The 27,482-nt window shown below is 44.8% G+C and overlaps 1 protein-coding gene across 20 annotated transcripts in view; it reads left to right on the forward strand.

Annotated features, from left to right (window-relative positions):
- Positions 1-27,482, forward strand: part of LOC118376650 (disabled homolog 2-interacting protein-like) — a 323,821-nt gene that overhangs the window by 263,288 nt on the left and 33,051 nt on the right. For all 20 annotated transcript variants that reach the window (XM_052525470.1, XM_052525481.1, XM_052525473.1 and 17 more), the window contains 5 exons: positions 15,913-16,057; positions 24,088-24,232; positions 24,523-24,759; positions 25,087-25,288; positions 26,399-26,595. In XM_052525470.1, the coding sequence (XP_052381430.1) occupies positions 15,913-16,057; positions 24,088-24,232; positions 24,523-24,759; positions 25,087-25,288; positions 26,399-26,595 (926 nt within the window). The remainder of the gene's footprint in view (positions 1-15,912; positions 16,058-24,087; positions 24,233-24,522; positions 24,760-25,086; positions 25,289-26,398; positions 26,596-27,482) is intronic.

The following is a 27,482-nucleotide window of genomic DNA, read 5'->3' on the forward strand; positions in this document are numbered from 1 at the left end:
ATCCCACCGCCTTACTGTCACATATGACATCACAGATAGGGTGTGTGTGACAGTGGAAGTGTGTTTCTTTCAGAAAGCCCTGTCTATCCCACAGCCTTACTGTCACATATGACATCACAGATAGGGTGTGTGTGACAGTGGAAGTGTGTTTCTTTCAGAAAGCCCTGTCTATCCCACAGCCTTACTGTCACATATGACATCACAGATAGGGTGTGTGTGACAGTGGAAGTGTGTTTCTTTCAGAAAGCCCTGTCTATCCCACCGCCTTACTGTCACATATGACATCACAGATAGGGTGTGTGTGACAGTGGAAGTGTGTTTCTTTCAGAAAGCCCTGTCTATCCCACCGCCTTACTGTCACATATGACATCACAGATAGGGTGTGTGTGACAGTGGAAGTGTGTTTCTTTCAGAAAGCCCTGTCTATCCCACCGCCTTACTGTCACATATGACATCACAGATAGGGTGTGTGTGACAGTGGAAGTGTGTTTCTTTCAGAAAGCCCTGTCTATCCCACCGCCTTACTGTCACATATGACATCACAGATAGGGTGTGTGTGACAGTGGAAGTGTGTTTCTTTCAGAAAGCCCTGTCTATCCCACCGCCTTACTGTCACATATGACATCACAGATAGGGTGTGTGTGACAGTGGAAGTGTGTTTTCTTTCAGAAAGCCCTGTCTATCCCACCGCCTTACTGTCACATATGACATCACAGATAGGGTGTGTGTGACAGTGGAAGTGTGTTTCTTTCAGAAAGCCCTGTCTATCCCACCGCCTTACTGTCACATATGACATCACAGATAGGGTGTGTGTGACAGTGGAAGTGTGTTTCTTTCAGAAAGCCCTGTCTATCCCACCGCCTTACTGTCACATATGACATCACAGATAGGGTGTGTGTGACAGTGGAAGTGTGTTTCTTTCAGAAAGCCCTGTCTATCCCACCGCCTTACTGTCACATATGACATCACAGATAGGGTGTGTGTGACAGTGGAAGTGTGTTTCTTTCAGAAAGCCCTGTCTATCCCACAGCCTTACTGTCACATATGACATCACAGATAGGGTGTGTGTGACAGTGGAAGTGTGTTTCTTTCAGAAAGCCCTGTCTATCCCACCGCCTTACTGTCACATATGACATCACAGATAGGGTGTGTGTGACAGTGGAAGTGTGTTTCTTTCAGAAAGCCCTGTCTATCCCACAGCCTTACTGTCACATATGACATCACAGATAGGGTGTGTGTGACAGTGGAAGTGTGTTTCTTTCAGAAAGCCCTGTCTATCCCACCGCCTTACTGTCACATATGACATCACAGATAGGGTGTGTGTGACAGTGGAAGTGTGTTTCTTTCAGAAAGCCCTGTCTATCCCACAGCCTTACTGTCACATATGACATCACAGATAGGGTGTGTGTGACAGTGGAAGTGTGTTTCTTTCAGAAAGCCCTGTCTATCCCACAGCCTTACTGTCACATATGACATCACAGATAGGGTGTGTGTGACAGTGGAAGTGTGTTTCTTTCAGAAAGCCCTGTCTATCCCACAGCCTTACTGTCACATATGACATCACAGATAGGGTGTGTGTGACAGTGGAAGTGTGTTTCTTTCAGAAAGCCCTGTCTATCCCACAGCCTTACTGTCACATATGACATCACAGATAGGGTGTGTGTGACAGTGGAAGTGTGTTTCTTTCAGAAAGCCCTGTCTATCCCACAGCCTTACTGTCACATATGACATCACAGATAGGGTGTGTGTGACAGTGGAAGTGTGTTTCTTTCAGAAAGCCCTGTCTATCCCACCGCCTTACTGTCACATATGACATCACAGATAGGGTGTGTGTGACAGTGGAAGTGTGTTTCTTTCAGAAAGCCCTGTCTATCCCACCGCCTTACTGTCACATATGACATCACAGATAGGGTGTGTGTGACAGTGGAAGTGTGTTTCTTTCAGAAAGCCCTGTCTATCCCACCGCCTTACTGTCACATATGACATCACAGATAGGGTGTGTGTGACAGTGGAAGTGTGTTTCTTTCAGAAAGCCCTGTCTATCCCACCGCCTTACTGTCACATATGACATCACAGATAGGGTGTGTGTGACAGTGGAAGTGTGTTTCTTTCAGAAAGCCCTGTCTATCCCACAGCCTTACTGTCACATATGACATCACAGATAGGGTGTGTGTGACAGTGGAAGTGTGTTTCTTTCAGAAAGCCCTGTCTATCCCACCGCCTTACTGTCACATATGACATCACAGATAGGGTGTGTGTGACAGTGGAAGTGTGTTTCTTTCAGAAAGCCCTGTCTATCCCACCGCCTTACTGTCACATATGACATCACAGATAGGGTGTGTGTGACAGTGGAAGTGTGTTTCTTTCAGAAAGCCCTGTCTATCCCACCGCCTTACTGTCACATATGACATCACAGATAGGGTGTGTGTGACAGTGGAAGTGTGTTTCTTTCAGAAAGCCCTGTCTATCCCACAGCCTTACTGTCACATATGACATCACAGATAGGGTGTGTGTGACAGTGGAAGTGTGTTTCTTTCAGAAAGCCCTGTCTATCCCACCGCCTTACTGTCACATATGACATCACAGATAGGGTGTGTGTGACAGTGGAAGTGTGTTTCTTTCAGAAAGCCCTGTCTATCCCACCGCCTTACTGTCACATATGACATCACAGATAGGGTGTGTGTGACAGTGGAAGTGTGTTTCTTTCAGAAAGCCCTGTCTATCCCACAGCCTTACTGTCACATATGACATCACAGATAGGGTGTGTGTGACAGTGGAAGTGTGTTTCTTTCAGAAAGCCCTGTCTATCCCACAGCCTTACTGTCACATATGACATCACAGATAGGGTGTGTGTGACAGTGGAAGTGTGTTTCTTTCAGAAAGCCCTGTCTATCCCACAGCCTTACTGTCACATATGACATCACAGATAGGGTGTGTGTGACAGCCGCAGGGAGTGCTGTCACAGCCAGTGTCACCATTGTCCAGCGCCTTCCTCAAGGGCACAGAGACGGATTTTTCACCTTGTCAGCTCCGAGATTAGAACCAGCAACCGTTTGGTTACTGTCCCAATGCTCTTAACCTCGAGGCTACCTGCCGCCCTCTGTGTGTGCGTGTATGTCCATGTTTTATTTGTGTTTTGCAATTAGATGTATTTAATATGGACACCTGACGCAGGCAATGTCCAAGTCCTGATTTCTTCAGCTATTTGTTCTGTATCCAGCTCCTGTCCATGTTGCTATGTGCGTACATACAGTAATACTCTGTTTGTTCTATCGACAGTCTTGTTCTTGTGTGACATGATGCCTCTTTTCAGACATGATGCCTCTTTTCAGACATGATGCCTCTTTTCAGACATGATGCCTCTGTTCAGAGATGATGCCTCTTTTCAGACATGATGCCTCTTTTCAGACATGATGCCTCTTTTCAGACATGATGCCTCTTTCAGACATGATGCCTCTTTTCAGACATGATGCCTCTTTTCAGACATGATGCCTCTTTTCAGACATGTCTTTTCAGACATGATGCCTCTTTCAGACATGATGCCTCTTTTCAGACATGATGCCTCTTTTCAGACATGATGCCTCTTTTCAGAGATGATGCCTCTTTTCAGACATGATGCCTCTGTTCAGACATGATGCCTCTTTTCAGACATGATGCCTCTTTCAGACATGATGCCTCTGTCTTCAGACATGATGCCTCTTTCAGACATGATGCCTCTTTCAGAGATGATGCCTCTTTTGACATGATGCCTCTTTTCAGACATGATGCCTCTTTTCAGACATGATGCCTCTGTTCAGAGATGATGCCTCTTTTCAGACATGATGCCTCTTTTCAGACATGATGCCTCTTTTCAGACATGATGCCTCTTTTCAGAGATGATGCCTCTTTTCAGACATGATGCCTCTGTTCAGACATGATGCCTCTGTTCAGATGATGCCTCTTTTCAGACATGATGCCTCTTTTCAGACATGATGCCTCTTTTCAGACATGATGCCTCTTTTCAGACATGATGCCTCTTTTCAGACATGATGCCTCTTTTCAGACATGCCTCTGTTCAGAGTGATGCCTCTTTTCAGACATGATGCCTCTGTTCAGAGTGACATGATGCCTCTTTTCAGACATGATGCCTCTGTTCAGAGATGATGCCTCTTTTCAGACATGATGCCTCTTTGTCAGACATGATGCCTCTTTTCAGACATGATGCCTCTTTGACATGATGCCTCTTTTCAGACATGATGCCTCTTTTCAGACATGATGCCTCTTTCAGAGATGATGCCTCTTTCAGACATGATGCCTCTTTGTCAGACATGATGCCTCTTTTCAGACATGATGCCTCTTTTGACATGATGCCTCTTTTCAGAGATGATGCCTTTTTCAGACATGATGCCTTTCAGACATGATGCCTCTTTCAGACATGATGCCTCTTTTCAGACATGATGCCTCTGTCAGACATGATGCCATCACAGACATGATGCCTCTTTGACATGATGCCTCTTTTCAGACATGATGCCTCTTTCAGACATGATGCCTCTTTTCAGACATGATGCCTCTGTTCAGAGATGATGCCTCACAGACATGATGCCTCTTTTCAGACATGATGTGTTCAGACATGATGCCTCTTTCAAGATGCCTCTTTTCAGACATGATGCCTCTTTCAGACATGATGCCTCTTTCAGACATGATGCCTCTTTTCAGACATGATGCCTCTGTCAGATATGATGCCTCTTTTCACAGATGATGCCTCTGTTCAGACATGATGCCTCTTTCAGACATGATGCCTCTTTTCAGACATGATGCCTCTGAGAGTGATGCCTCTTTCAGACATGATGCCTCTTTTCAGACATGATGCCTCTTTTCAGACATGATGCCTGTTTTCAGAGATGATGACATGATGCCTCACAGACATGATGCCTCTTTTGACATGATGCCTCTTTTCAGACATGATGCCTCTTTTCAGACATGATGCCGCCTTACTGTCACATATGACTCTTTTCAGACATGATGCCTCTTTTCAGACATGATGCCTCTTTTCAGACATGATGCCTCTTTTCAGAGATGATGCCTCTTTTCAGACATGATGCCTCTTTTCAGAGATGATGCCTCTTTTCAGACATGATGCCTCTTTTCAGACATGATGCCTTTCTTCAGAATGATGCCCTTTCAGACATGATGCCTCTTTCAGACATGATGCCTCTGTTTCAGACATGATGCCTCTTTTCAGACATGATGCCTCTGTGTTCAGACATGATGCCTCTTTCAGACATGATGCCTCTTTTCAGACATGATGCCTCTGTTCAGACATGATGCCTCTGTTTCAGACATGATGCCTCTTTTCAGACGCATGATGCTTTTTCAGACATGATGCCTCTTTCAGACATGATGCCTCTTTTCAGACATGATGCCTTTTTCACATGATGCCTCTTTTCAGACATGATGCCTCTTTTCAGACATGATGCCTCTTTCAGAGATGATGCCTCTTTTCAGACATGATGCCTCTTTCAGACATGATGCCTCTTTTCAGACATGATGCCTCTTTTCAGAGATGATGCCTCTTTTCAGACATGATGCCTCTTTCAGAGATGATGCCTCTTTCAGACATGATGCCTCTTTCTTTTCAGACCCTCTTTTCAGACATGATGCCTCTGTTCAGAGATGATGTCCATGTTTTCAGACATGATGCCTCTTTGCAGACATAGATGTATTTTCAGACATGATGCCTCTTTTCAGACATGATGCCTCTTTCAGAGTCCTGATGCCTTTTTCAGACATGATGCCTCTGTTCAGACATGATGCCTCTCAGACATGATGCCATGTTCAGACATGATGCCTCTTTTCAGACATGATGCCTCTGTTTGATTCTTTCAGACATGATGCTCTGTTCAGACATGATGCCTCTTTTCAGACATGATGCCTCTTTTCAGACATGATGCCTCTTTTCAGACATGATGCCTCTTTTCAGACATGATGCCTCTTTTCAGACATGATGCCTCTTTTCAGACATGATGCCTCTTTTCAGACATGATGCCTCTTTTCAGACATGATGCCTCTTTTCAGACATGATGCCTCTTTTCAGACATGATGCCTCTTTTCAGACATGATGCCTCTTTTCAGACATGATGCCTCTTTTCAGACATGATGCCTCTGTTCAGACATGATGCCTCTTTTCAGACATGATGCCTCTTTTCAGACATGATGCCTCTTTTCAGACATGATGCCTCTTTTCAGACATGATGCCTCTTTTCAGACATGATGCCTCTTTTCAGACATGATGCCTCTGTTCAGACATGATGCCTCTGTTTAGACATGATGCCTCTTTTCAGACATGATGCCTCTGTTCAGAGATGATGCCTCTTTTCAGACATGATGCCTCTTTTCAGACATGATGCCTCTTTTCAGACATGATGCCTCTGTTTAGACATGATGCCTCTGTTTAGACATGATGCCTCTTTTCAGACATGATGCCTCTTTTCAGACATGATGCCTCTTCTCAGACATGATGCCTCTGTTTAGACATGATGCCTCTGTTCAGACATGATGCCTCTGTTCAGACATGATGCCTCTGTTCACACACTTATGCATACTCACATATTCTTTCTCTCTCTCTCTCCCTCTCTCTCTCTCTCTCTCTCTCTCTCTCTCTCTCTCTCTCTCTCTCTCTCTCACACACACACACACACACACACACACACACACACACACACACACACACACACACACACACACACACACACACACACACACACACACACACACACACACACACACACACACACACACACACACATGCGCGCATACACATACTCACACACACTCTCTCTCTTTCACACACACACACATTTCTATGGCCTCACTACTGCCCCAGAGAAAATACAATGAAGCTGTCACACATACACGCACACCCTATCTCTGATGTTATTTGTGGCTGTAAGGCAGTGGGATAGACAGGGCTTTATGAGTTTTGCTGCCAGGTAAGGCAGTGGGATAGACAGGGCTTTATGAGTTTTGCTGCCAGGTAAGGCAGTCTGCAGGGAGACTCTCATCTGCTGGAGTTTGATGTCTTGTACTCCCTCTTCCCTTCCTCTCCCCCTTCCCTCCCTTCCCTTTTAATATCTCTCATATCTCTCATGAGGAGGGAGAGAGAGAGGGGTGGAGGGCAGACAGAGGAGGGAGAGAGAGAGATGGGTGGAGGGCAGACAGATGAGGGAGAGAGAGAGAGGGGTGGAGGGCAGACAGAGGAGGGAGAGAGAGAGATGGGTGGAGGGCAGACAGAGTAGGGAGAGAGATAGATGGGTGGAGGGCAGACAAAGGAGGGAGAGAGAGAGATGGGTGGAGGGCAGACAAAGGAGGGAGAGAGAGAGATGGGTGGAGGGCAGACAAAGGAGGGAGAGAGAGAGAGAGGTGGAGGGCAGGCAGAGGAGGGAGAGAGAGAGGGGGTGGAGGGCAGACAGAGGAGAGAGAGAGAGGTGGAGGGCAGACAGAGGAGAGAGAGAGAGATGGGTGGAGGGCATACAGAGGAGGGAGAGAGAGATGGGTGGAGGGCAGACAGAGGAGGGGGAGAGAGAGAGAGGTGGAGGGCAGACAGAGGAGGGAGAGAGAGAGGGGGTGGAGGGCAGACAGAGGAGGGGGAGAGAGAGAGAGGTGGAGGGCAGACAGAGGAGGGAGAGAGAGAGGGGGTGGAGGGCAGACAGAGGAGGGAGAGAGAGAGAGAGGTGGAGGGCAGACAGAGGAGGGAGAGAGAGAGGGGGTGGAGGGCAGACAGAGGAGAGAGAGAGAGATGGGTGGAGGGCATACAGAGGAGGGAGAGAGAGATGGGTGGAGGGCAGACAGAGGAGGGGGAGAGAGAGAGAGGTGGAGGGCAGACAGAGGAGGGAGAGAGAGAGGGGTGGAGGGCAGACAGAGGAGGGAGAGAGAGAGGGGTGGAGGGCAGACAGAGGAGGGAGAGAGAGAGATGGGTGGAGGGCAGACAGAGGAGGGAGAGAGAGATGTGTGGAGGGCAGACAGAGGAGGGAGAGAGAGAGGGGTGGATGGCAGACAGAGGAGGGAGAGAGAGAGATGGGTGGAGGGCAGACAGAGGAGGGAGAGAGAGAGATGGGTGGAGGCGAGATCATAATTGGGCTGACATTCTGCCGGGAAAGACAAGAAGAACTTCCAGTCTAATGATGGGCTGGGTGGCTGCCCATTCACAGAGGAAAGGTCAATATTATTGTGCTCAGCAAATGGAAGGGACTTTTCTCTTTCACACAGTTTTTGCTTCACTCTCTGGCGTGTGTGTGGTAACAGAAAGCCTCTCTTATTGCTGCACATCAAGCTCTGATTGGCTTCCAGCTGCTAGGCTTTGATTATCTGGGATAACAGGCTTAGAACTACAGAACCTGTCTGAGTTGAGCACCCCCCTCTCTCTTTCTCTTATTTCTCTCTGATTCACTTTCTCTCTCTCTTTTCTCCCTCTCTCCTTTACTCTCTCATTTTCTCTCTTTCTCTCTGCGTCTGTCTCTCTTTCTCTTTCTTTCTGTCTCTGTCTCACTCTTCTTTTCTCTCTCTCTCTCTCTCTCTCTCTCTCTCTCTCTCTCTCTCTCTCTCTCTCTCTCTCTCTCTCTCTCTCTCTCTCTCTCCTCTCACTACATCTGTTTCTTCTCTCTTGTCCTCACCCTGCTGGGCCGCTCTGATTAACCAGATGTTCAGGGACTTCACAGCTCTGTTTCCAGCATGAACAAAAAGTGACTAAACTCCAAGAGAGGGAAACTAACTCGTAAGCCTGTCTTCCTTTAACGTTAGGATCATTTTTAGAGAGTGGTGATGTATCATTACTCCCTATATGTTCTACTCACACTGAGTAACAATCAAATTGTATTTGTCACATGCCTCATCAAATCAAATCCACATTTATTTATCACATGCGCCGAATACAACAGGTGTAGTAGACCTTACTGTGAAATGCTTACTTACAGGCTCTAACCAATGTGTGCGCTCGCGCGCGCGTGTGTGTGTGTGTGTGTGTGTGTGTGTGTGTGTGTGTGTGTGTGTGTGTGTGTGTGTGTGTGTGTGTGTGTGTGTGTGTGTGTGTGTGTGTGTGTGTGTGTGTGTGTGTGTGTGTGTGTGTGTGTGTGTGTGTGTGTGTGTAGGTAAGTATATGGAAATAAAACAACAGTAGAAAGACATTTGAAAATAGAGTAGCAAGACTTTATACACCTGTTAGTCAGACTTATTGAGGTAGTATGTAGATATAGTTAAAGTAACTATGCATATAAGATAAACAGAGAGTAGCGAGACTACATACACCTGTTAGTCAGACTTATTGAGGTAGTATGTAGATATAGTTAAAGTGACTATGCATATAAGATAAACAGAGAGTAGCGAGACTACTTACACCTGTTAGTCAGACTTATTGAGGTAGTATGTAGATATAGTTAAAGTAACTATGCATATAAGATAAACAGAGAGTAGCGAGACTACTTACACCTGTTAGTCAGACTTATTGAGGTAGTATGTAGATATAGTTAAAGTAACTATGCATATAAGATAAACAGAGAGTAGCGAGACTACTTACACCTGTTAGTCAGACTTATTGAGGTAGTATGTAGATATAGTTAAAGTAACTATGCATATAAGATAAACAGAGAGTAGCGAGACTACATACACCTGTTAGTCAGACTTATTGAGGTAGTATGTAGATATAGTTAAAGTGACTATGCATATAAGATAAACAGAGAGTAGCGAGACTACTTACACCTGTTAGTCAGACTTATTGAGGTAGTATGTAGATATAGTTAAAGTAACTATGCATATAAGATAAACAGAGAGTAGCGAGACTACATACACCTGTTAGTCAGACTTATTGAGGTAGTATGTAGATATAGTTAAAGTGACTATGCATATAAGATAAACAGAGAGTAGCAGCAGCGTAAAAGAGGGCATGTAGATAATGAGTCAAAACAAGTTACAGCATAAAAGGTCAATGCAGACAGTCCAGGTGGCTATTGGTAGATAACTAACTATTTAGCAGTCTTATGGTATTTTTGGTTAACTAGTTAACTGACTATTTAGCAGTCTTATGGTATTTTTGGTTAACTAGTTAACTAACTATTTAGCAGTCTTATGGTATTTTTGGTTAACTAGTTAACTAACTATTTAGCAGTCTTATGGTATTTTTGGTTAACTAGTTAACTGACTATTTAGCAGTCTTATGGTATTTTTGGTTAACTAGTTAACTGACTATTTAGCAGTCTTATGGTATTTTTGGTTAACTAGTTAACTGACTATTTAGCAGTCTTATGGTATTTTTGGTTAACTAGTTAACTGACTATTTAGAAGTCTTATGGTATTTTTGGTTAACTAGTTAACTAACTATTTAGCAGACTTATGGTATTTTTGGTTAACTAGTTAATTAACTATTTAGCAGTCGTATGGTATTTTTGGTTAACTAGTTAACTAACTATTTAGCAGTCTTATGGTATTTTTGGTTAACTAACTAACTATATAGCAGTCTTATGGTATTTTTGGTTAACTAGTTAACTAACTATTTAGCAGTCTTATGGTATTTTGGGGGTATTTTATTAGGATCCGCATTAACTGTTACAAAAGCAGCAGCTACTCTTCCTGGGGTCCACAAAACATATGAAACATAATACAGAATAACATACAGAACATCAATAGACAAGAACTGCTTAAGGACAGAATTACATTTAAAAGATGGCACACATAGCCTCCATATCAATGCATACAATAATAATAATAATATATGCCATTTAGCAGATGCTTTTATCCAAATGTGTGCATACATTCTACGTATGGGTGGTCCCGGGAATCGAACCCACTACCCTGGCGTTACAAGCGCCATGCTCTACCAACTGAGCTACATACACACAAACTAAAGCTGTTCTGGTTTCTGTTGGTTCCAGACTTGGTGTATAGGTACCACTTGCCATGCAGTAGCAGAGAGAACAGTCTATTACTCGGGTGGCTGGGGTCTTTGACAACTTTTTGGCGCTTCCTCTGATATTTCCTGGTATAGAGGTCCTGGATGACAGGGAGCTCGGACACAGTGATGTACTGGGCCGTACTCACTACTCTCTGTAGTGACTTGCGGTTAGATGCCAAGCAGTTGCCTTACTGTACCAAGCGGTGATGTAGCCAGTCAACCAGCTCTCAATGGTGCAGCTGTAGAACCTTTTGAGGATCTGAGGGCCCATGCCAAATATTTTCAGCCTCCAGAGGAGGAAGAAGTGTTGTTGTGCCCTCTTCACGACTGTGTTGGTGTGTTTGGACCATGATAGATCCTTAGTGATGTGGACACAGAGGAACTTGAAGCTCTCAAACCGCTCCACTACAGCCCTGTCGATGTGATCGGGGGCGTGTTCGGCCCTCTGTTTCCTGTAGTCCACGATCAGCTCCTTTGTCTTGCCGATGTTGAAGAAGAGGTTGTTGTCTCTGACCTCCCTATAGGCTGTCTCATCGTTGTCGGTGATCAGACCTACCACTGTAGGCAAACGAAATGATGATGTTGGAGTCGTACGAGGCCATGCAGTTGTGGGTGAACAGGGAGTACAGGAGAGGACTCAGCACGCACCACAAACCATTTTGCCATCCCCCCTCAACAGTCATGTGCCCTCTGCTTGTCCAGTAACATTTTCCTGGGGTGGCTTGGTTGATCCTGAATGGATTTTGTTGTTCCATATTGCCATTACTGTGTGTACGTCCATGTGTATAACAGATAATACACACTCCTCCATGCCTGCATCAGAGGAAGTGTGAAGCAGTAATCACACCACTATGTGCTGGGCTTGGCACTGTGACACACTCAGGCTCGCAAACACACACACACACACACACACACACACACACACACACACACACACACACACACACACACACACACACACACACACACACACACACACACACACACACACACACACACACACACACACACACACACTCACTTTCTGACCTCACTGCTAATGGGTATAGCAATGTCCCTGTTTCCTGTCAGGTTTATTTGAACATTATCCAGACTGTCACCATGTGCAGAATGCTGATGAGATATGAGATGTATGACTAAAATGACAGTGTTTTTTATATCGTTTACTTAGGCAGGATATAATAGTGTTATTGCTTTGCTTGTTTTAGACATTTTTGCAATTTGCTTGAAAATCAGTATCTGATTACATTTATCCGCAACATTGTTCCGACCGTTAGGAGTTGCAGTGTCTTCTGTAGTGTCTTCTGTAGTGTCTTCTGTAGTGTCTTCTGCAGTGTCTTCTGTAGTGTCTTCTGTAGTGTCTTCTGCAGTGTCTTCTGTAGTGTCTTCTGTAGTGTCTTCTGCAGTGTCTTCTGTAGTGTCTTCTGTAGTGTCTTCTGCAGTGTCTTCTGTAGTGTCTTCTGTAGTGTCTTCTGCAGTGTCTTCTGTAGTGTCTTCTGTAGTGTCTTCTGTAGTGTCTTCTGTAGTGTCTTCTGTAGTGTCTTCTGTAGTGTCTTCTGTAGTGTCTTCTGCAGTGTCTTCTGTAGTGTCTTCTGTAGTGTCTTCTGCAGTGTCTTCTGTAGTGTCTTCTGTAGTGTCTTCTGCAGTGTCTTCTGTAGTGTCTTCTGTAGTGTCTTCTGCAGTGTCTTCTGTAGTGTCTTCTGTAGTGTCTTCTGCAGTGTCTTCTGTAGTGTCTTCTGTAGTGTCTTCTGTAGTGTCTTCTGTAGTGTCTTCTGTAGTGTCATCTGTAGTGTCTTCTGTAGTGTCTTCTGCAGTGTCTTCTGTAGTGTCTTCTGCAGTGTCTTCTGTAGTGTCTTCTGTAGTGTCTTCTGCAGTGTCTTCTGTAGTGTCTTCTGTAGTGTCTTCTGCAGTGTCTTCTGTAGTGTCTTCTGTAGTGTCTTCTGCAGTGTCTTCTGTAGTGTCTTCTGTAGTGTCTTCTGTAGTGTCTTCTGTAGTGTCTTCTGTAGTGTCTTCTGTAGTGTCTTCTGTAGTGTCTTCTGCAGTGTCTTCTGTAGTGTCTTCTGTAGTGTCTTCTGCAGTGTCTTCTGTAGTGTCTTCTGTAGTGTCTTCTGCAGTGTCTTCTGTAGTGTCTTCTGTAGTGTCTTCTGCAGTGTCTTCTGTAGTGTCTTCTGTAGTGTCTTCTGCAGTGTCTTCTGTAGTGTCTTCTGTAGTGTCTTCTGTAGTGTCTTCTGTAGTGTCTTCTGTAGTGTCTTCTGTAGTGTCATCTGTAGTGTCTTCTGTAGTGTCTTCTGCAGTGTATTCTCTAGTGTCATCTGTAGTGTCTTCTGGAGTGTCTTCTGCAGTGTCTTCTGTAGTGTCTTCTGTAGTGTCTTCTGTAGTGTCTTCTGCAGTGTCTTCTGTAGTGTCTTCTGTAGTGTCTTCTGCAGTGTCTTCTGTAGTGTCTTCTGTAGTGTCTTCTCTAGTGTCTTCTGCAGTGTCTTTTGCAGTGTCTTCTGCAGTGTCTTCTGCAGTGTCTTCTGTAGTGTCTTCTGTCGTGTCTTCTGTAGTGTCATATGCAGTGTCTTCTGTAGTGTCTTCTGCAGTGTCTTCTGTAGTGTCTTCTCTAGTGTCATCTGTAGTGTCTTCTGTAGTGTCATCTGTAGTGTCTTCTGTAGTGTCTTCTGTAGTGTCTTCTCTAGTGTCACCTGTAGTGTCTTCTGTAGTGTCTTCTCTAGTGTCTTCTGCAGTGTCTTCTGTAGTGTCTTCTGTAGTGTCTTCTCTAGTGTCTTCTGCAGTGTCTTCTGCAGTGTCTTCTGCAGTGTCTTCTGCAGTGTCTTCTGTAGTGTCTTCTGTAGTGTCTTCTGCAGTGTCTTCTGCAGTGGCTTCCGCAGTGTCTTCTGCAGTGTCTTCTGTAGTGTCTTCTCTAGTGTCTTCTCTAGTGTCTTCTGCAGTGTCTTCTGCAGTGTCTTCTGCAGTGTCTTCTGTAGTGTCTTCTGCAGTGTCTTCTGTAGTGTCTTCTGCAGTGTCTTCTCTAGTGTCATCTGTAGTGTCTTCTCTAGTGTCATCTGTAGTGTCTTCTGTAGTGTCTTCTGCAGTGTCTTCTGTAGTGTCATCTGTAGTGTCTTCTGCAGTGTCTTCTGTAGTGTCTTCTGTAGTGTCTTCTCTAGTGTCTTCTGTAGTGTCTTCTGTAGTGTCTTCTGTAGTGTCTTCTGCAGTGTCTTCTGCATTGTCTTCTGTAGTGTCTTCTGCAGTGTCTTCTCTAGTGTCTTCTGTAGTGTCTTCTGTAGTGTCATCTGTAGTGTCTTCTGTAGTGTCTTCTGTAGTGTCTTATGTAGTGTCTTCTGCAGTGTCTTCTCTAGTGTCTTCTGCAGTGTCTTCTGCAGTGTCTTCTGCAGTGTCTTCTGTAGTGTCTTCTGTAGTGTCTTCTGCAGTGTCTTCTCTAGTGTCATCTGTAGTGTCTTCTCTAGTGTCATCTGTAGTGTCTTCTGTAGTGTCTTCTGTAGTGTCATCTGTAGTGTCTTCTGCAGTGTCTTCTGTAGTTTCTTCTCTAGTGTCTTCTGTAGTGTCTTCTGTAGTGTCTTATCTAGTGTCTTCTGTAGTGTCTTCTGTAGTGTCTTCTGCAGTGTCTTCTGTAGTGTCTTCTGTAGTGTCTTCTGTAGTGTCTTCTGTAGTGTCTTCTGTAGTGTCTTCTGTAGTGTCTTCTGCAGTGTCTTCTGTAGTGTCTTCTGTAGTGTCTTCTGTAGTGTCTTCTGTAGTGTCTTCTGTAGTGTCTTCTGTAGTGTCTTCTGCAGTGTCTTCTGCATTGTCTTCTGTAGTGTCTTCTGCAGTGTCTTCTCTAGTATCTTCTGTAGTGTCTTCTGTAGTGTCATCTGTAGTGTCTTCTGTAGTGTCTTATGTAGTGTCTTCTGCAGTGTCTTCTCTAGTGTCTTCTGCAGTGTCTTCTGCAGTGTCTTCTGCAGTGTCTTCTGTAGTGTCTTCTGTAGTGTCTTCTCTAGTGTCATCTGTAGTGTCTTCTCTAGTGTCATCTGTAGTGTCTTCTGTAGTGTCTTCTGTAGTGTCATCTGTAGTGTCTTCTGCAGTGTCTTCTGTAGTGTCTTCTGTAGTGTCTTCTCTAGTGTCTTCTGTAGTGTTTTATCTAGTGTCATCTGTAGTGTCTTCTGTAGTGTCTTCTGCAGTGTCTTCTGTAGTGTCATCTGTAGTGTCTTCTGCAGTGTCTTCTGTAGTGTCTTCTGTAGTGTCTTCTCTAGTGTCTTCTGTAGTGTCTTCTGTAGTGTCTTCTGTAGTGTCTTCTGCAGTGTCTTCTGCATTGTCTTCTGTAGTGTCTTCTGCAGTGTCTTCTCTAGTGTCTTCTGTAGTGTCTTCTGTAGTGTCATCTGTAGTGTCTTCTGTAGTGTCTTCTGTAGTGTCTTCTGTAGTGTCTTCTGTAGTGTCTTCTCTAGTGTCTTCTGTAGTGTCTTCTGTAGTGTCATCTGTAGTGTCTTCTGTAGTGTCTTCTGCAGTGTCTTCTGTAGTGTCATCTGTAGTGTCTTCTGTAGTGTCTTCTGTAGTGTCTTCTGTAGTGTCTTCTCTAGTGTCTTCTGCAGTGTCTTCTGTAGTGTCTTCTGTAGTGTCTTCTGTAGTGTCTTCTGTAGTGTCTTCTGTAGTGTCTTCTGTAGTGTCTTCTGTAGTGTCTTCTGTAGTGTCTTCTGTAGTGTCATCTGTAGTGTCTTCTGTAGTTACTTCTGTAGTGTCTTCTGTAGTGTATTCTGCAGTGTCTTCTGTAGTGTCATCTGTAGTGTCTTCTGTAGTGTATTCTGTAGTGTCTTCTGTAGTGTCTTCTGTAGTGTCTTCTGTAGTGTATTCTGCAGTGTCATCTGTAGTGTCTTCTGTAGTGTCTTCTGTAGTGTCTTCTGTAGTGTATTCTGCAGTGTCTTCTGTAGTGTCTTCTGTTGTGTATTCTGTAGTGTCATCTGTAGTGTCTTCTGTAGTGTCTTCTGTAGTGTCATCTCCTGTTTTCTCTTCTTGTTTTGCTGTAGGACTTCCTGACAGACCTGATGATGTCAGAGGTGGACCGGTGTGGGGAGAACGAGCACCTGATCTTCCGAGAGAACACGCTGGCCACCAAGGCTATAGAGGAGTACCTCAAACTAGTGGGGCAGAAGTACCTACAGGATGCACTCGGTGAGTCTATCTGTCTGTCTGTCTACGTATCTGTCTGACTATATAGCTGCCTGCCTGTCTGACTGCCTGCCTACCTGCCTGCCTGCCTGCCTGCCTGCCTGCCTGCCTGCCTGCCTGCCTGCCTGCCTGCCTGGAAGCATATGTTTACATTGCCGAAACAAACGGAATAGACAATAAACAAAAGGGAAATAAAGAAGGGAAACATTAGTAAACATTACCCTCTCTTTCTTTATCTGTATTTCTGTCACTAAGCCCTCTTTTTCCTCTCTCTTTCTTTATCTGTATTTCTGTCACTCAGCCCTCTTTTTCCTCTCTCTTTCTTTATCTGTATTTCTGTCACTCAGCCCTCTTTTTCCTCTCTCTCTTTCTTTATCTGTCTTTCTGTCACTCAGCCCTCTTTTTCCTCTCTCTCTTTCTTTATCTGTATTTCTGTCACTCAGCCCTCTTTTTCCTCTCTCTCTTTCTTTATCTGTCTTTCTGTCACTCAGCCCTCTTTTTCCTCTCTCTTTCTTTATCTGTCTTCTGTCACTCAGCCCTCTTTTTCCTCTCTCTCTTTCTTTATGTCTTTCTGTCACTAAGCCCTCTTTTTCCTCTCTCTCTTTCTTTATCTGTCTTTCTGTCACTCAGCCCTCTTTTTCCTCTCTCTCTTTCTTTATCTGTATTTCTGTCACTCAGCCCTCTTTTTCCTCTCTCTCTCTTTATCTGTCTTTCTGTCACTCAGCCCTCTTTTTCCTCTCTCTTTCTTTATCTGTCTTTGTGTTACTAAGCCCTCTTTTTCCTCTCTCTCTCTTTCTTTATCTGTCTTTCTGTCACTCAGCCCTCTTTTTCCTCTCTCTCTTTCTTTATCTGTCTTTCTGTCAGTCAGCCCTCTTTTTCCTCTCTCTCTTTCTTTATCTGTCTTTCTGTCACTAAGCCCTCTTTTTCCTCTCTCTCTTTCTTTATCTGTCTTTCTGTCACTCAGCCCTCTTTTTCTGTCTCTCTCTTTCTTTATCTGTCTTTGTGTTACTAAGCCCTCTTTTTCCTCTCTCTCTCTTTCTTTATCTGTCTTTCTGTCACTCAGCCCTCTTTTTCCTCTCTCTCTTTCTTTATCTGTCTTTCTGTCAGTCAGCCCTCTTTTTCCTCTCTCTCTTTCTTTATCTGTCTTTCTGTCACTCAGCCCTCTTTTTCCTCTCTCTCTTTCTTTATCTGTCTTTCTGTCACTCAGCCCTCTTTTTCCTCTCTCTTTCTTTATCTGTCTTTCTGTCAGTCAGCCCTCTTTTTCCTCTCTCTCTTTCTTTATCTGTCTTTCTGTCACTCAGCCCTCTTTTTCCTCTCTCTCTTTCTTTATCTGTCTTTCTGTCACTCAGCCCTCTTTTTCCTCTCTCTTTCTTTATCTGTCTTTCTGTCACTCAGCCCTCTTTTTCCTCTCTCTTTCTTTATCTGTCTTTCTGTCACTCAGCCCTCTTTTTCCTCTCTCTTTCTTTATCTGTCTTTCTGTCACTCAGCCCTCTTTTTCCTCTCTTTCTTTATCTGTCTTTCTGTCACTCAGCCCTCTTTTTCCTCTCTCTCTCTCTTTATCTGTCTTTCTGTCACTCAGCCCTCTTTTTCCTCTCTCTCTCTCCATCCATCCATGCTTACAGTTTTTTTCGATTGCTAAACGACAGTGGGCACAACTGGAGTCACATGTGCAAAACTCTAACGACAGTCTGCACTACCAACAGTCACCTGAGCTAAACAGTTCACATCACCTGCAAAACTCATTCCAAGCAACACAACTCTTAACACATGGCTCAAAACACGCTCAGTGCAGCCAAACACTATGCACAACCCTCACTGAGATAACACACACTGTCACTCAGAACACACTGAGAGTAAAAACACTAGCATCAAACACCAATACAGAAAATACAAACTTTTCATCTTTACAGTTTGAACAATTTCAGTGACTTCATACAAAGTAATATTTTATTCAAAGAAAAGAGTGACATTCTTTCACATGATTTCTTAATTTTTTTAGAACATAACAATTCTTTAAGGTAAATGAAAATTAGCAGTTTGCTTCAATAGTCTGTAGTAATTTACGGAATTACAGTAATGAGAAAAAAAGTTAGAAACTAAAAGTGCATACTGTAATTCAAACAAATAATTGAGGGGCTAATCCTGCCTCTCTCTAGCATCAGGCCACAGGTTTTCTTCAACATCACATCTAATGTTTTCTCTTGCCATGCACCTGGGGAAGAACCTTCTGGAGTGCCTTATCCATCCCTGGCAGTCCTCTGGACTCGTGTCCTCACATCCGGCACGCATGGCTTCCAAAAGAGACATTTGGTCATGTGGGTGGAGACCAAACACTTTCCACCTCCAGGCAGAGAAAAACTCCTCTATTGGGTTGAGGAAGGGTGAATATGCAGTCAGAAAAACTCCTCTATTGGGTTGAGGAAGGGTGAATATGCAGTCAGAAAAACTCCTCTATTGGGTTGAGGAAGGGTGAATATGCAGGCAGGTACAAAACCATACATCTGTGATGTGCTGCAAACCAATCAGTGACAGCTGCAGAGTGGTGAAAAGCAACGTTATCGCAAACTATGACAAAAACTTGGGGGTTTCTTACTGGCTCCCCCTGTTCTGCTGACACTAGCTGAGCATAGAGCTGTTCTAGGAAAGCTATAAGCCTTTCTGTGTTGTATGGGCCAATGAGTGGTGTGTTGAGAAGCAAACCATCATTGGCCATTGCAGCACACATGGTGATATTTCCCCCCCTTTGGCCTGGAACCTCCACAGTGGCCCTTTGACCTATAACATTCCTTCCTCTGCGCCGTGTTTTGGCAAGGTTAAATCCAGCTTCATCGATAAATACAAATGAATGTGGTCTTTCCAGTGCTTCCACCTCCATTACTCTCTGAAAAACAGTAAGTGCACAGTTTTACTGTAGAAATGCTAGTGTTTTTTTTTACTGTAAATATTTTCTATAGCTGTGTACGTAACCTCAGACGTCTTACCTGGGCATATTGGTATCTTTTCTCTTTTACCCGTTCACTGTTTCTCTCGAACGGTACAGTGTATAACTGTTTCATTGTAACTTGGTGTTTCTTTAGGACTCGAGCAATAGTTGTTGTGCTGACAGAATTAACATTTTCAAATATATCATTATCAGCCAGCACTCTATCTTGAATCTCCCACAGTTTTATTGCATTGTTGACAACAACCATGTCAACAATAGCATTTTCCTGCGCATCTGAAAATATTTTTCCTCTTCCCCCTGTTGGGGGCAGCCTTTGGGTCCTGTTGTAAAAATATATTTTACAGTCAAACTTACTGTAATATATATCTGTGTAAATATTCTATAATTGCAATACAAAATAGATTCCTGTAATGTTTTCATTTACTGTAAGGATGTAACTCTCACCTGTTTGCATGATGGAACATTTGCATTACAGATGCCACTGTGGATCTTTGCAGATTGGGTTGCACCCTCAACCCTGCCTCTCTCAATGAGAGACCATGGTTCACGACATGGTCTATAAGTGTAGCCCTTATTTCATCTGAAATAACAGCTCTTTGTCTTCTTTGTCTTCCTCCACGCATCCGCCCTCTCCCTGCCACCCTTCTCCCTCCACGAACCCATCTTCCCTGTTCCATTTCCAAAATGAGTCTTTCTGAGCTCTACCTATATATACTGTAATATGTGTGTGTGTTCACTAACAAGTCTAAAACAAGATACCTGCTTAGCCTTTCAGCTGAAATTGCAATCAGCAGTGTTTGAAAGGCACAAGGCTAAAATCTATTCCGTTTTGAATGTGTGGTTCACAGTTTTGACAGCAGTGTGTTAGCATTTGAACAAAGTGCTGTAAATCCACAGTGTTGTGCAGGTTGTGGTTAAAGTCATGGGATAAGTGTGTAGAGTTTTGAAAACTGTGTTCAAGCAATGAAAAACGAACTAGAGTTTGGTCCACATGAACTGCTGCTGTGCAGACTGTAGTTAGAGTTTTGCACATGTGACTCCAGTTGTGTCCACTGTCGTTTAGCAATTGAAAAAAAACTGTAATACAGAGACATTGTGTGTGTTGTCGTAAGCAATCAAAACTTGCTCTGGGTCATTAGGCCATCTTTACTGAGCTGTAATTAAGGTCAGAGGTCATTGAGCTGTAGTGGAGGTCAAAGGGCAGAGAAGGCCTCAGGGCTGGCAGACACAACACTCCTAGCCCCTGACCCCAGAGACTGGACATGGTATCAACACAGAACTAAGTGCCTCTCTTTCTTTTCTCTCTCTCTCTCTGTCTCTCTCTGTCTCTCTCTGTCTCTCGGTCTCTCTCTCTCTCTCTCTCTCTCTCTCTCTCTCTCTCTCTCTCTCTCTCTCTCTCTCTCTCTCTCTCTCTCTCTCTCTGTCTCTCTCTGTCTCTCTCTCTCTGTCTCTCTCTCTCTCTCTCTGTCTCTCTTCTCTGTCTCTCTCTCTGTCTCTCTCTCTCTCCTTCTTTCTCTCTCTCTCTCTGTCTCTCTCTCTCTCTCTCTCTGTCTCTCTCTCTCTCCCTCCCTCTGACTATCTCCCTATCTCTCTCCCTCTTTCACTCTCTCTCTCTCTCTCTCTCTCTCCCTCTCTCACTCTACCACAAGGTGAGACCAAGGTTAGTCCAGTGTTGTGTTAGTGTTGGCTGTGGTCCTGGCTATAAGCCTGGTGCATGTTGATGTGTTTACCTCATCCAGCCTGATTTAGAAACGTACACAGCAGCAGTTTTATCTACAGAAAAGCACATTGTCTCTCTATTTCCCTCTCCCTCCATCTCTCTCCCTCCATCTCTCTCTTTCCCCTCCCACTCTCATGTATCCCTCTGTGCATAGATCTAATATCGGTGCAACAATGTGCGTGTGTGTGTGTGTGTGTGTGTGTGTGTGTGTGTGTGTGTGTGTGTGTGTGTGTGTGTGTGTGTGTGTGTGTGTGTGTGTGTGTGTGTGTGTGTGTGTGTGTGTGTGTGTGTGTGTCTATATCTCTCAGGGTTGAGTTAAGAATATATTGGAGCCTTAGTGAATAATGCATGTGTGTTTTTCTTGGAGTTAATGTGCTTTGAAGCCTGGGTGAATAATAGAACACCTCGTCACTACCGAAGATTGACTGCTTCCGGTCTGGTCTGGTCTGGTCTGCCATGAAGGGGCAACACAAGGACGACCAGGGGGAAAGAGAGGGAGAGGGGGGAGAAGGAGAGGGAGAGGGGGGAGAAGGAGAGGGAGAGGGGGAGAAGGGAGAGAGAGAGCACTTTTCCTTTCTGATCATCTCAATAACAAACAGTGCAGGGGAAATGATTACATCTGATCACTGTCAAACTAAGAATAAGATATTTGTTTCTATAGTCTTAACATGGACAGGTAGAGCCGCAAGTCAAACATCCTCTAATCGCCTCTCGCTATCTCTCATCTCTTTCCCTTTCTCTCGTCTCTCATCTCTCTTTTCCTCTCTCTCATCTCTCACCTCTCTTCACATGGGAAGGACAAAGTTGACAGGAAGAGGGGAAGGGTTTGTGGAATGTTGATGGAGTGTTGTTCTAACGTTGTTTATGTTGTCGTTATCTCATCTGGTACATTGACTGAGATGGAGAACATGAGCATCAGTCATCAGTCATGGTGTATTACCTGGGATGGCCCTGGACCCTATTGTTGTTTGACTTATTATTGTCATTGGATAGTTGGTGACAGTCTGAAGTTCATGTCTTGCTTATGGAAAGCTGTTACGGTGTGATGTCTTGAATGGAGACACAGTCATTCATTTAGTGTTTCAGTCTCAATTTAATTAAAAGGCCGGACATCATTGTCCTTCCATCTCAGAGGTCCTTGAGGGACAACAACAGGAAAGTGTGTGTGTGTGTGTGTGTGTGTGTGTGTGTGTGTGTGTGTGTGTGTGTGTGTGTGTGTGTGTGTGTGTGTGTGTGTGTGTGTGTGTGTGTGTGTGTGTGTGTGTGTGTGTGTGTGTGTGTGTGTGTGTGTGTGTGTCAGTGGAGGCTGATGAGGGGAGGAAAGCTCATAATAATGGCTGGAACGGAGTTAATGGAATTGAATCAAACACATGGAAACCTTGTGTTTGATGTATTTGATACCATTCCACCTCTTCCTCTTCAGCCAAACTAGGGAGTTGTTCCTAGCCACTGTGCTTCTACATCTGCATTGCTTGCTGTTTGGGGCTTTAGGCTGGGGTTCTGTACATCACTTTGTGACATCGGCTGATGTAAAAAGGGCTTTATAAATACATTTGATTGATTACCACAAGCCCGTCTACCCCATTTAAAGAGCCACCAACCTCCTGTGGTATGTGTGTGTGGGGGGAGGTCGGGGGTTGGTTCTTCTATCCTTGCGGGGACCTAATATCCCCAAAAGTCCCCACAAGTATAGTAAAACAAGGAAAATGTCCCAAGTCCCCATGAGGACAAAGGCTATTTTAGGCTTAGGTTTAGGGCTAGGTTTAGGGTTAGGTTTAGGGTTAGGGTAAGATGTTAGTGGTTGGGTTTAAGATTAGGAGTTAGGTTTAGGGTTAGGGTAATAGTTAAGGGGATATAGGATTTTTAATGGAAATACATTTAGGTCCCACTTAACAAAACATGTGTGTTCAGTGAGTTGACTGAATGTTACTGTCTGACTGTGTCTCTCTCTCCCTGTGTTGTACCTGAGTTGACTGAATGTTACTGTCTGACTGTGTCTCTCTCTCCCTGTGTTGTACCTGAGTTGACTGAATGTTACTGTCTGCCTGTGTCTCTCTCTCCCTGTGTTGTACCTGAGTTGACTGAATGTTACTGTCTGCCTGTGTCTCTCTCTCCCTGTGTTGTACCTGAGTTGACTGTCTGCCTGTGTCTCTCTCTCCCTGTGTTGTACCTGAGTTGACTGAATGTTACTGTCTGCCTGTGTCTCTCTCTCCCTGTGTTGTACCTGAGTTGACTGTCTGCCTGTGTCTCTCTCTCCCTGTGTTGTACCTGAGTTGACTGAATGTTACTGTCTGCCTGTGTCTCTCTCTCCCTGTGTTGTACCTGAGTTGACTGAATGTTACTGTCTGCCTGTGTCTCTCTCTCTCCCTGTGTTGTACCTGAGTTGACTGAATGTTACTGTCTGCCTGTGTCTCTCTCTCTCCCTGTGTTGTAGCTGTGTTGACGTTGACTGAATGTTAGTGTCTGCCTGTCTCTCTCTCCCTGTGTTGTAGCTGAGTTGAAGTTGACTGAATGTTACTGTCTGCCTGTGTCTCTCTCTCCCTGTGTTGTAGCAGAGTTGACTGAATGTTACTGTCTGCCTGTGTCTCTCTCCCTGTGTTGTAGCTGAGTTGAAGTTGACTGAATGTTACTGTCTGCCTGTGTCTCTCTCCCTGTGTTGTAGCTGAGTTGAAGTTGACTGAATGTTACTGTCTGCCTGTGCCTAGTGTTGTAGCAGAGTTGACTGAATGTTAGTGTCTGCCTGTCTCTCTCTCCCTGTGTTGTAGCAGAGTTGACTGAATGTTACTGTCTGCCTGTGTCTCTCTCTCCCTGTGTTGTAGCTGCGTTGACGTTGACTGAATGTTAGTGTCTGCCTGTCTCTCTCTCCCTGTGTTGTAGCTGAGTTGAAGTTGACTGAATGTTACTGTCTGCCTGTGTCTCTCTCTCCCTGTGTTGTAGCAGAGTTGACTGAATGTTACTGTCTGCCTGTGTCTCTCTCTCCCTGTGTTGTAGCAGAGTTGACTGAATGTTACTGTCTGCCTGTGTCTCTCTCTCCCTGTGTTATACCTGAGTTGACTGAATGTTACTGTCTGCCTGTGTCTCTCTCTCTCCCTGTGTTGTACCTGAGTTGACTGAATGTTACTGTCTGACTTGTCTTTCTCTCCCTGTGTTGTACCTGAGTTGACTGAATGTTACTGTCTGCCTGTGTCTCTCTCTCTCCCTGTGTTGTAGGTGAGTTGACTGAATGTTAGTGTCTGACTTGTCTTTCTCTCCCTGTGTTGTAGGTGAGTTGACTGAATGTTAGTGTCTGACTTGTCTTTCTCTCCCTGTGTTGTAGGTGAGTTGACTGAATGTTAGTGTCTGACTTGTCTTTCTCTCCCTGTGTTGTAGGTGAGTTTATCAAGGCGTTGTATGAGTCAGATGAGAACTGTGAGGTGGACCCGTCCAAGTGTTCGTCCAATGACCTGCAGGAGCACCAGAGCAACCTGAAGATGTGCTGTGAGCTGGCCTTCTGCAAGATCATAAACTCCTACTGGTAACTTCTGGGACACCACCCACAATGCATTACCAATAAAATGTGTTGTTACCATGTGTTTATAAATTCATACCATAGTGATATGGCCATTGGTGGAAATTCCGCCAATGCTTTCAGTGCTTACTGTTAGCTGTTCTAGAGTTGCTATGCAGGACCTAAATTCACCTGTTCAAACAGCATAAAGTATAGCTCTCTGTAGCTCTGTAATATGAGAGTGAAAATAAATAGTTGTGTGGAAAGTGTACCTACCTCCATATTGCCGTTAACACCTCTTTTCCCTCCCCCTGCAGTGTGTTTCCACGGGAACTCAAGGAGGTGTTTGCATCGTGGCGACAGGAGTGCAGTAGCCGGGGGCGACCGGACATCAGCGAGCGTCTGATCAGCGCGTCTCTGTTCCTGCGTTTCCTGTGTCCGGCCGTTATGTCCCCGTCGCTTTTCAACCTGATGCAGGAATACCCTGATGACCGCACCGCACGCACACTCACACTCATCGCCAAGGTCACGCAGAACCTGGCCAACTTCGCCAAGTGAGTGTGTGTGTGGGTTTATGGAGTGTGTGTATTGGTGTTGATTGCGTGTGTGTGTGTGTTTGAGAGAGAGTATGTGTTCTATATACTCAACCTATCTCTCCCTCCCTATCTCTCTTGCGCTCTTTTTCTTTCTCTCTCTCTCTCTCTCTCTCTCTCTCTCTCTCTCTCTCTCTCTCTCTCTCTCTCTCTCTCTCTCTCTCTCTCTCTCTCTCTCTCTCTCTCTCTCTCTCTCTCTCTGTCTCTCCCTCCCCCTTTCCCCCTCCATCCATCCCTCTCTATCTCTCTCCCTCCCCTCCCACCCCTCCCTCCCTCCATCTCTCCCAGGTTTGGCAGTAAGGAGGAGTACATGTCCTTCATGAACCAGTTCCTAGAACATGAGTGGACCAACATGCAGCGCTTCCTGCTGGAGATCTCTAACCCAGAGACCATCTCTAACACTGCAGGGTTCGAAGGTTACATAGACCTGGGACGGGAGCTGTCCACCCTGCACAACCTGCTGTCAGAGGTCGTCTCTACCATGGACCAGGTAGGGCTGACCAGGCAATGACAACTAATACAATGGACATAGTAGTAGTCACATGAAATATACAGTATACTGTATAGGGACAGGAGCTTTTTCCAAGACTTCAGGTCCCAAGTTTATCCTGACTATGTTAACTGATTAGAAATAAATCCAGGTCCCTAGTTGTAACCTCTATAACTAGCCTGGACTTTTCCCCTGGTCAGGTCATGAAGTCAGGACTAAATACATAATAATATTATCAGCACAGTCCTTCTGCATTTAGTAATGTACTGCGAGCAGTAGCATGTTAACCTAACTAGATTCAATCATGTGTACAGCACGCTATTGCTTACATAATACAACGACTGCTGTGAGACTGAGTGCTCTATTGGAATGCTCTGAGGACGGCCTGGGGGACATAGATATACAACACTATGTTTATGTGGGAGGCATCCAAATGGATTTGTAGGGACACCTAGTGCATTAGCCATGGTTCCGCATGGAGAGCCATCCCAGCGTGTTAATTACGAGGTATATTGGGGGCAAAGCCCACAGACTCTGTGTGCTGCATCCCATCCTCACTGAGGACAGCACTCCCGTCCGTCTCCAACCAAAATAAAGTCCATAGACTCTGTGTGCTGCATCCCATCCTCACTGAGGACAGCACTCCTGTCCTTCTCCAACCAAAATAAAGAGGCCGGCCTGTTCCATTATTCAGAATGAAGAACATAATCAGAGGGAGATTAGCTCTCTGTAATGGGAACAAGAATACCCCAGCCAGGCTCACTGTCTGATACAGGCACAGGGAGGTCTCTACTGATATCCAAGGTTTAAGTCAGTGCATGTAAAAGTTAAAAAATTGCCACATGAATGCTTAAATGGGTTCAAACAGTAGAGTAGAAAACTGTGAAGGATGCCATGAATACACAGCTTAACAGTGAACCTAAGGAAGAGGAAGTTTGCCGCAAACAAGGCCAGTCTTGCATTGTCCCATACTGCCCCGCCCTAATGAGTTATTAGGTTTGGAAAGGATTATACTGATCCTAGACCTGTGTTCAAAGGCCTCAACTTCTACACAGAGCTACCATGACCGCTGACCCCATCTCTGACCTTGAACCCCTCTTTAACCCTCAGAGCTCCGCCTCCAAGCTAGGCCCCCTACCCAGGATCCTCCGGGAGGTGAACACAGCGCTGAACAACCCGTCCAGCATGACCATGAGCATGACCCCTCCGTCCTCCTCTGACCGTATGGGGTCACCGCCCAATGCCGGGGCAGGCTGCAGCATCTCCACCGGCCTACAGAAGATGGTCATCGACAATGACCTTTCAGGGTAAGGACAGGGTTTGGGATAAAAGAAAGGGAATGAGGGTGGGGTAAGGGTTAAGAAGAACAAGAACAGACAAAGATAGGGGTATGGATAAGGACAGGGTAGGGTTTAGAAGAACAAGAACAGATAAAGCTAGGGATATGGATAAGGACAGGGTAAGGGTTAAGGAGAACAAGAACAGATAAGGCTAGGGGTATGGATAAGGACAGGGTAAGGGTTAAGAAGAACAAGAACAGATAAAGCTAGGGGTATGGGTAAGGAAAGGGTACGGGTTAAGACGAACAAGAACAGATAAAGCTAGGGGTATGGATAAGGACAGGGTAAGGCTTAAGGAGAACAAGAACAGATAAAGCTAGGGGTATGGATAAGGACAGGGTAAGGGTTAAGGAGAACAAGAACAGATAAAGCTAGGGGTATGGGTAAAGACAGGGTAAGGGTTAGGAAGAACAAGAACAGATAAAGCTTGGGGTATGGGTAAAGACAGGGTAATGGTTAAGGAGAACAAGAAGAGATAAAGCTAGGGGTATGGATAAGGACAGGGTAAGGCTTAAGGAGAACAAGAACAGATAAAGCTAGGGGTATGGGTAAGGACAGGGTAAGGGTTAAGGAGAACAAGAACAGATAAAGCTTGGGGTATGGGTAAAGACAGGGTAAGGGTTAAGGAGAACAAGAACAGATAAAGCTAGGGGTATGGGTAAAGACAGGGTAAGGGTTAGGAAGAACAAGAACAGATAAAGCTTGGGGTATGGGTAAAGACAGGGTAATGGTTAAGGAGAACAAGAAGAGATAAAGCTAGGGGTATGGATAAGGACAGGGTAAGGCTTAATGAGAACAAGAACAGATAAGGCTAGGGGTATGGGTAAGGACAGGGTAAGGGTTAAGGAGAACAA

This window comes from Oncorhynchus keta, chromosome 9 (assembly GCF_023373465.1).
Source record: "Oncorhynchus keta strain PuntledgeMale-10-30-2019 chromosome 9, Oket_V2, whole genome shotgun sequence".
NCBI lineage: Eukaryota > Metazoa > Chordata > Actinopteri > Salmoniformes > Salmonidae > Oncorhynchus > Oncorhynchus keta.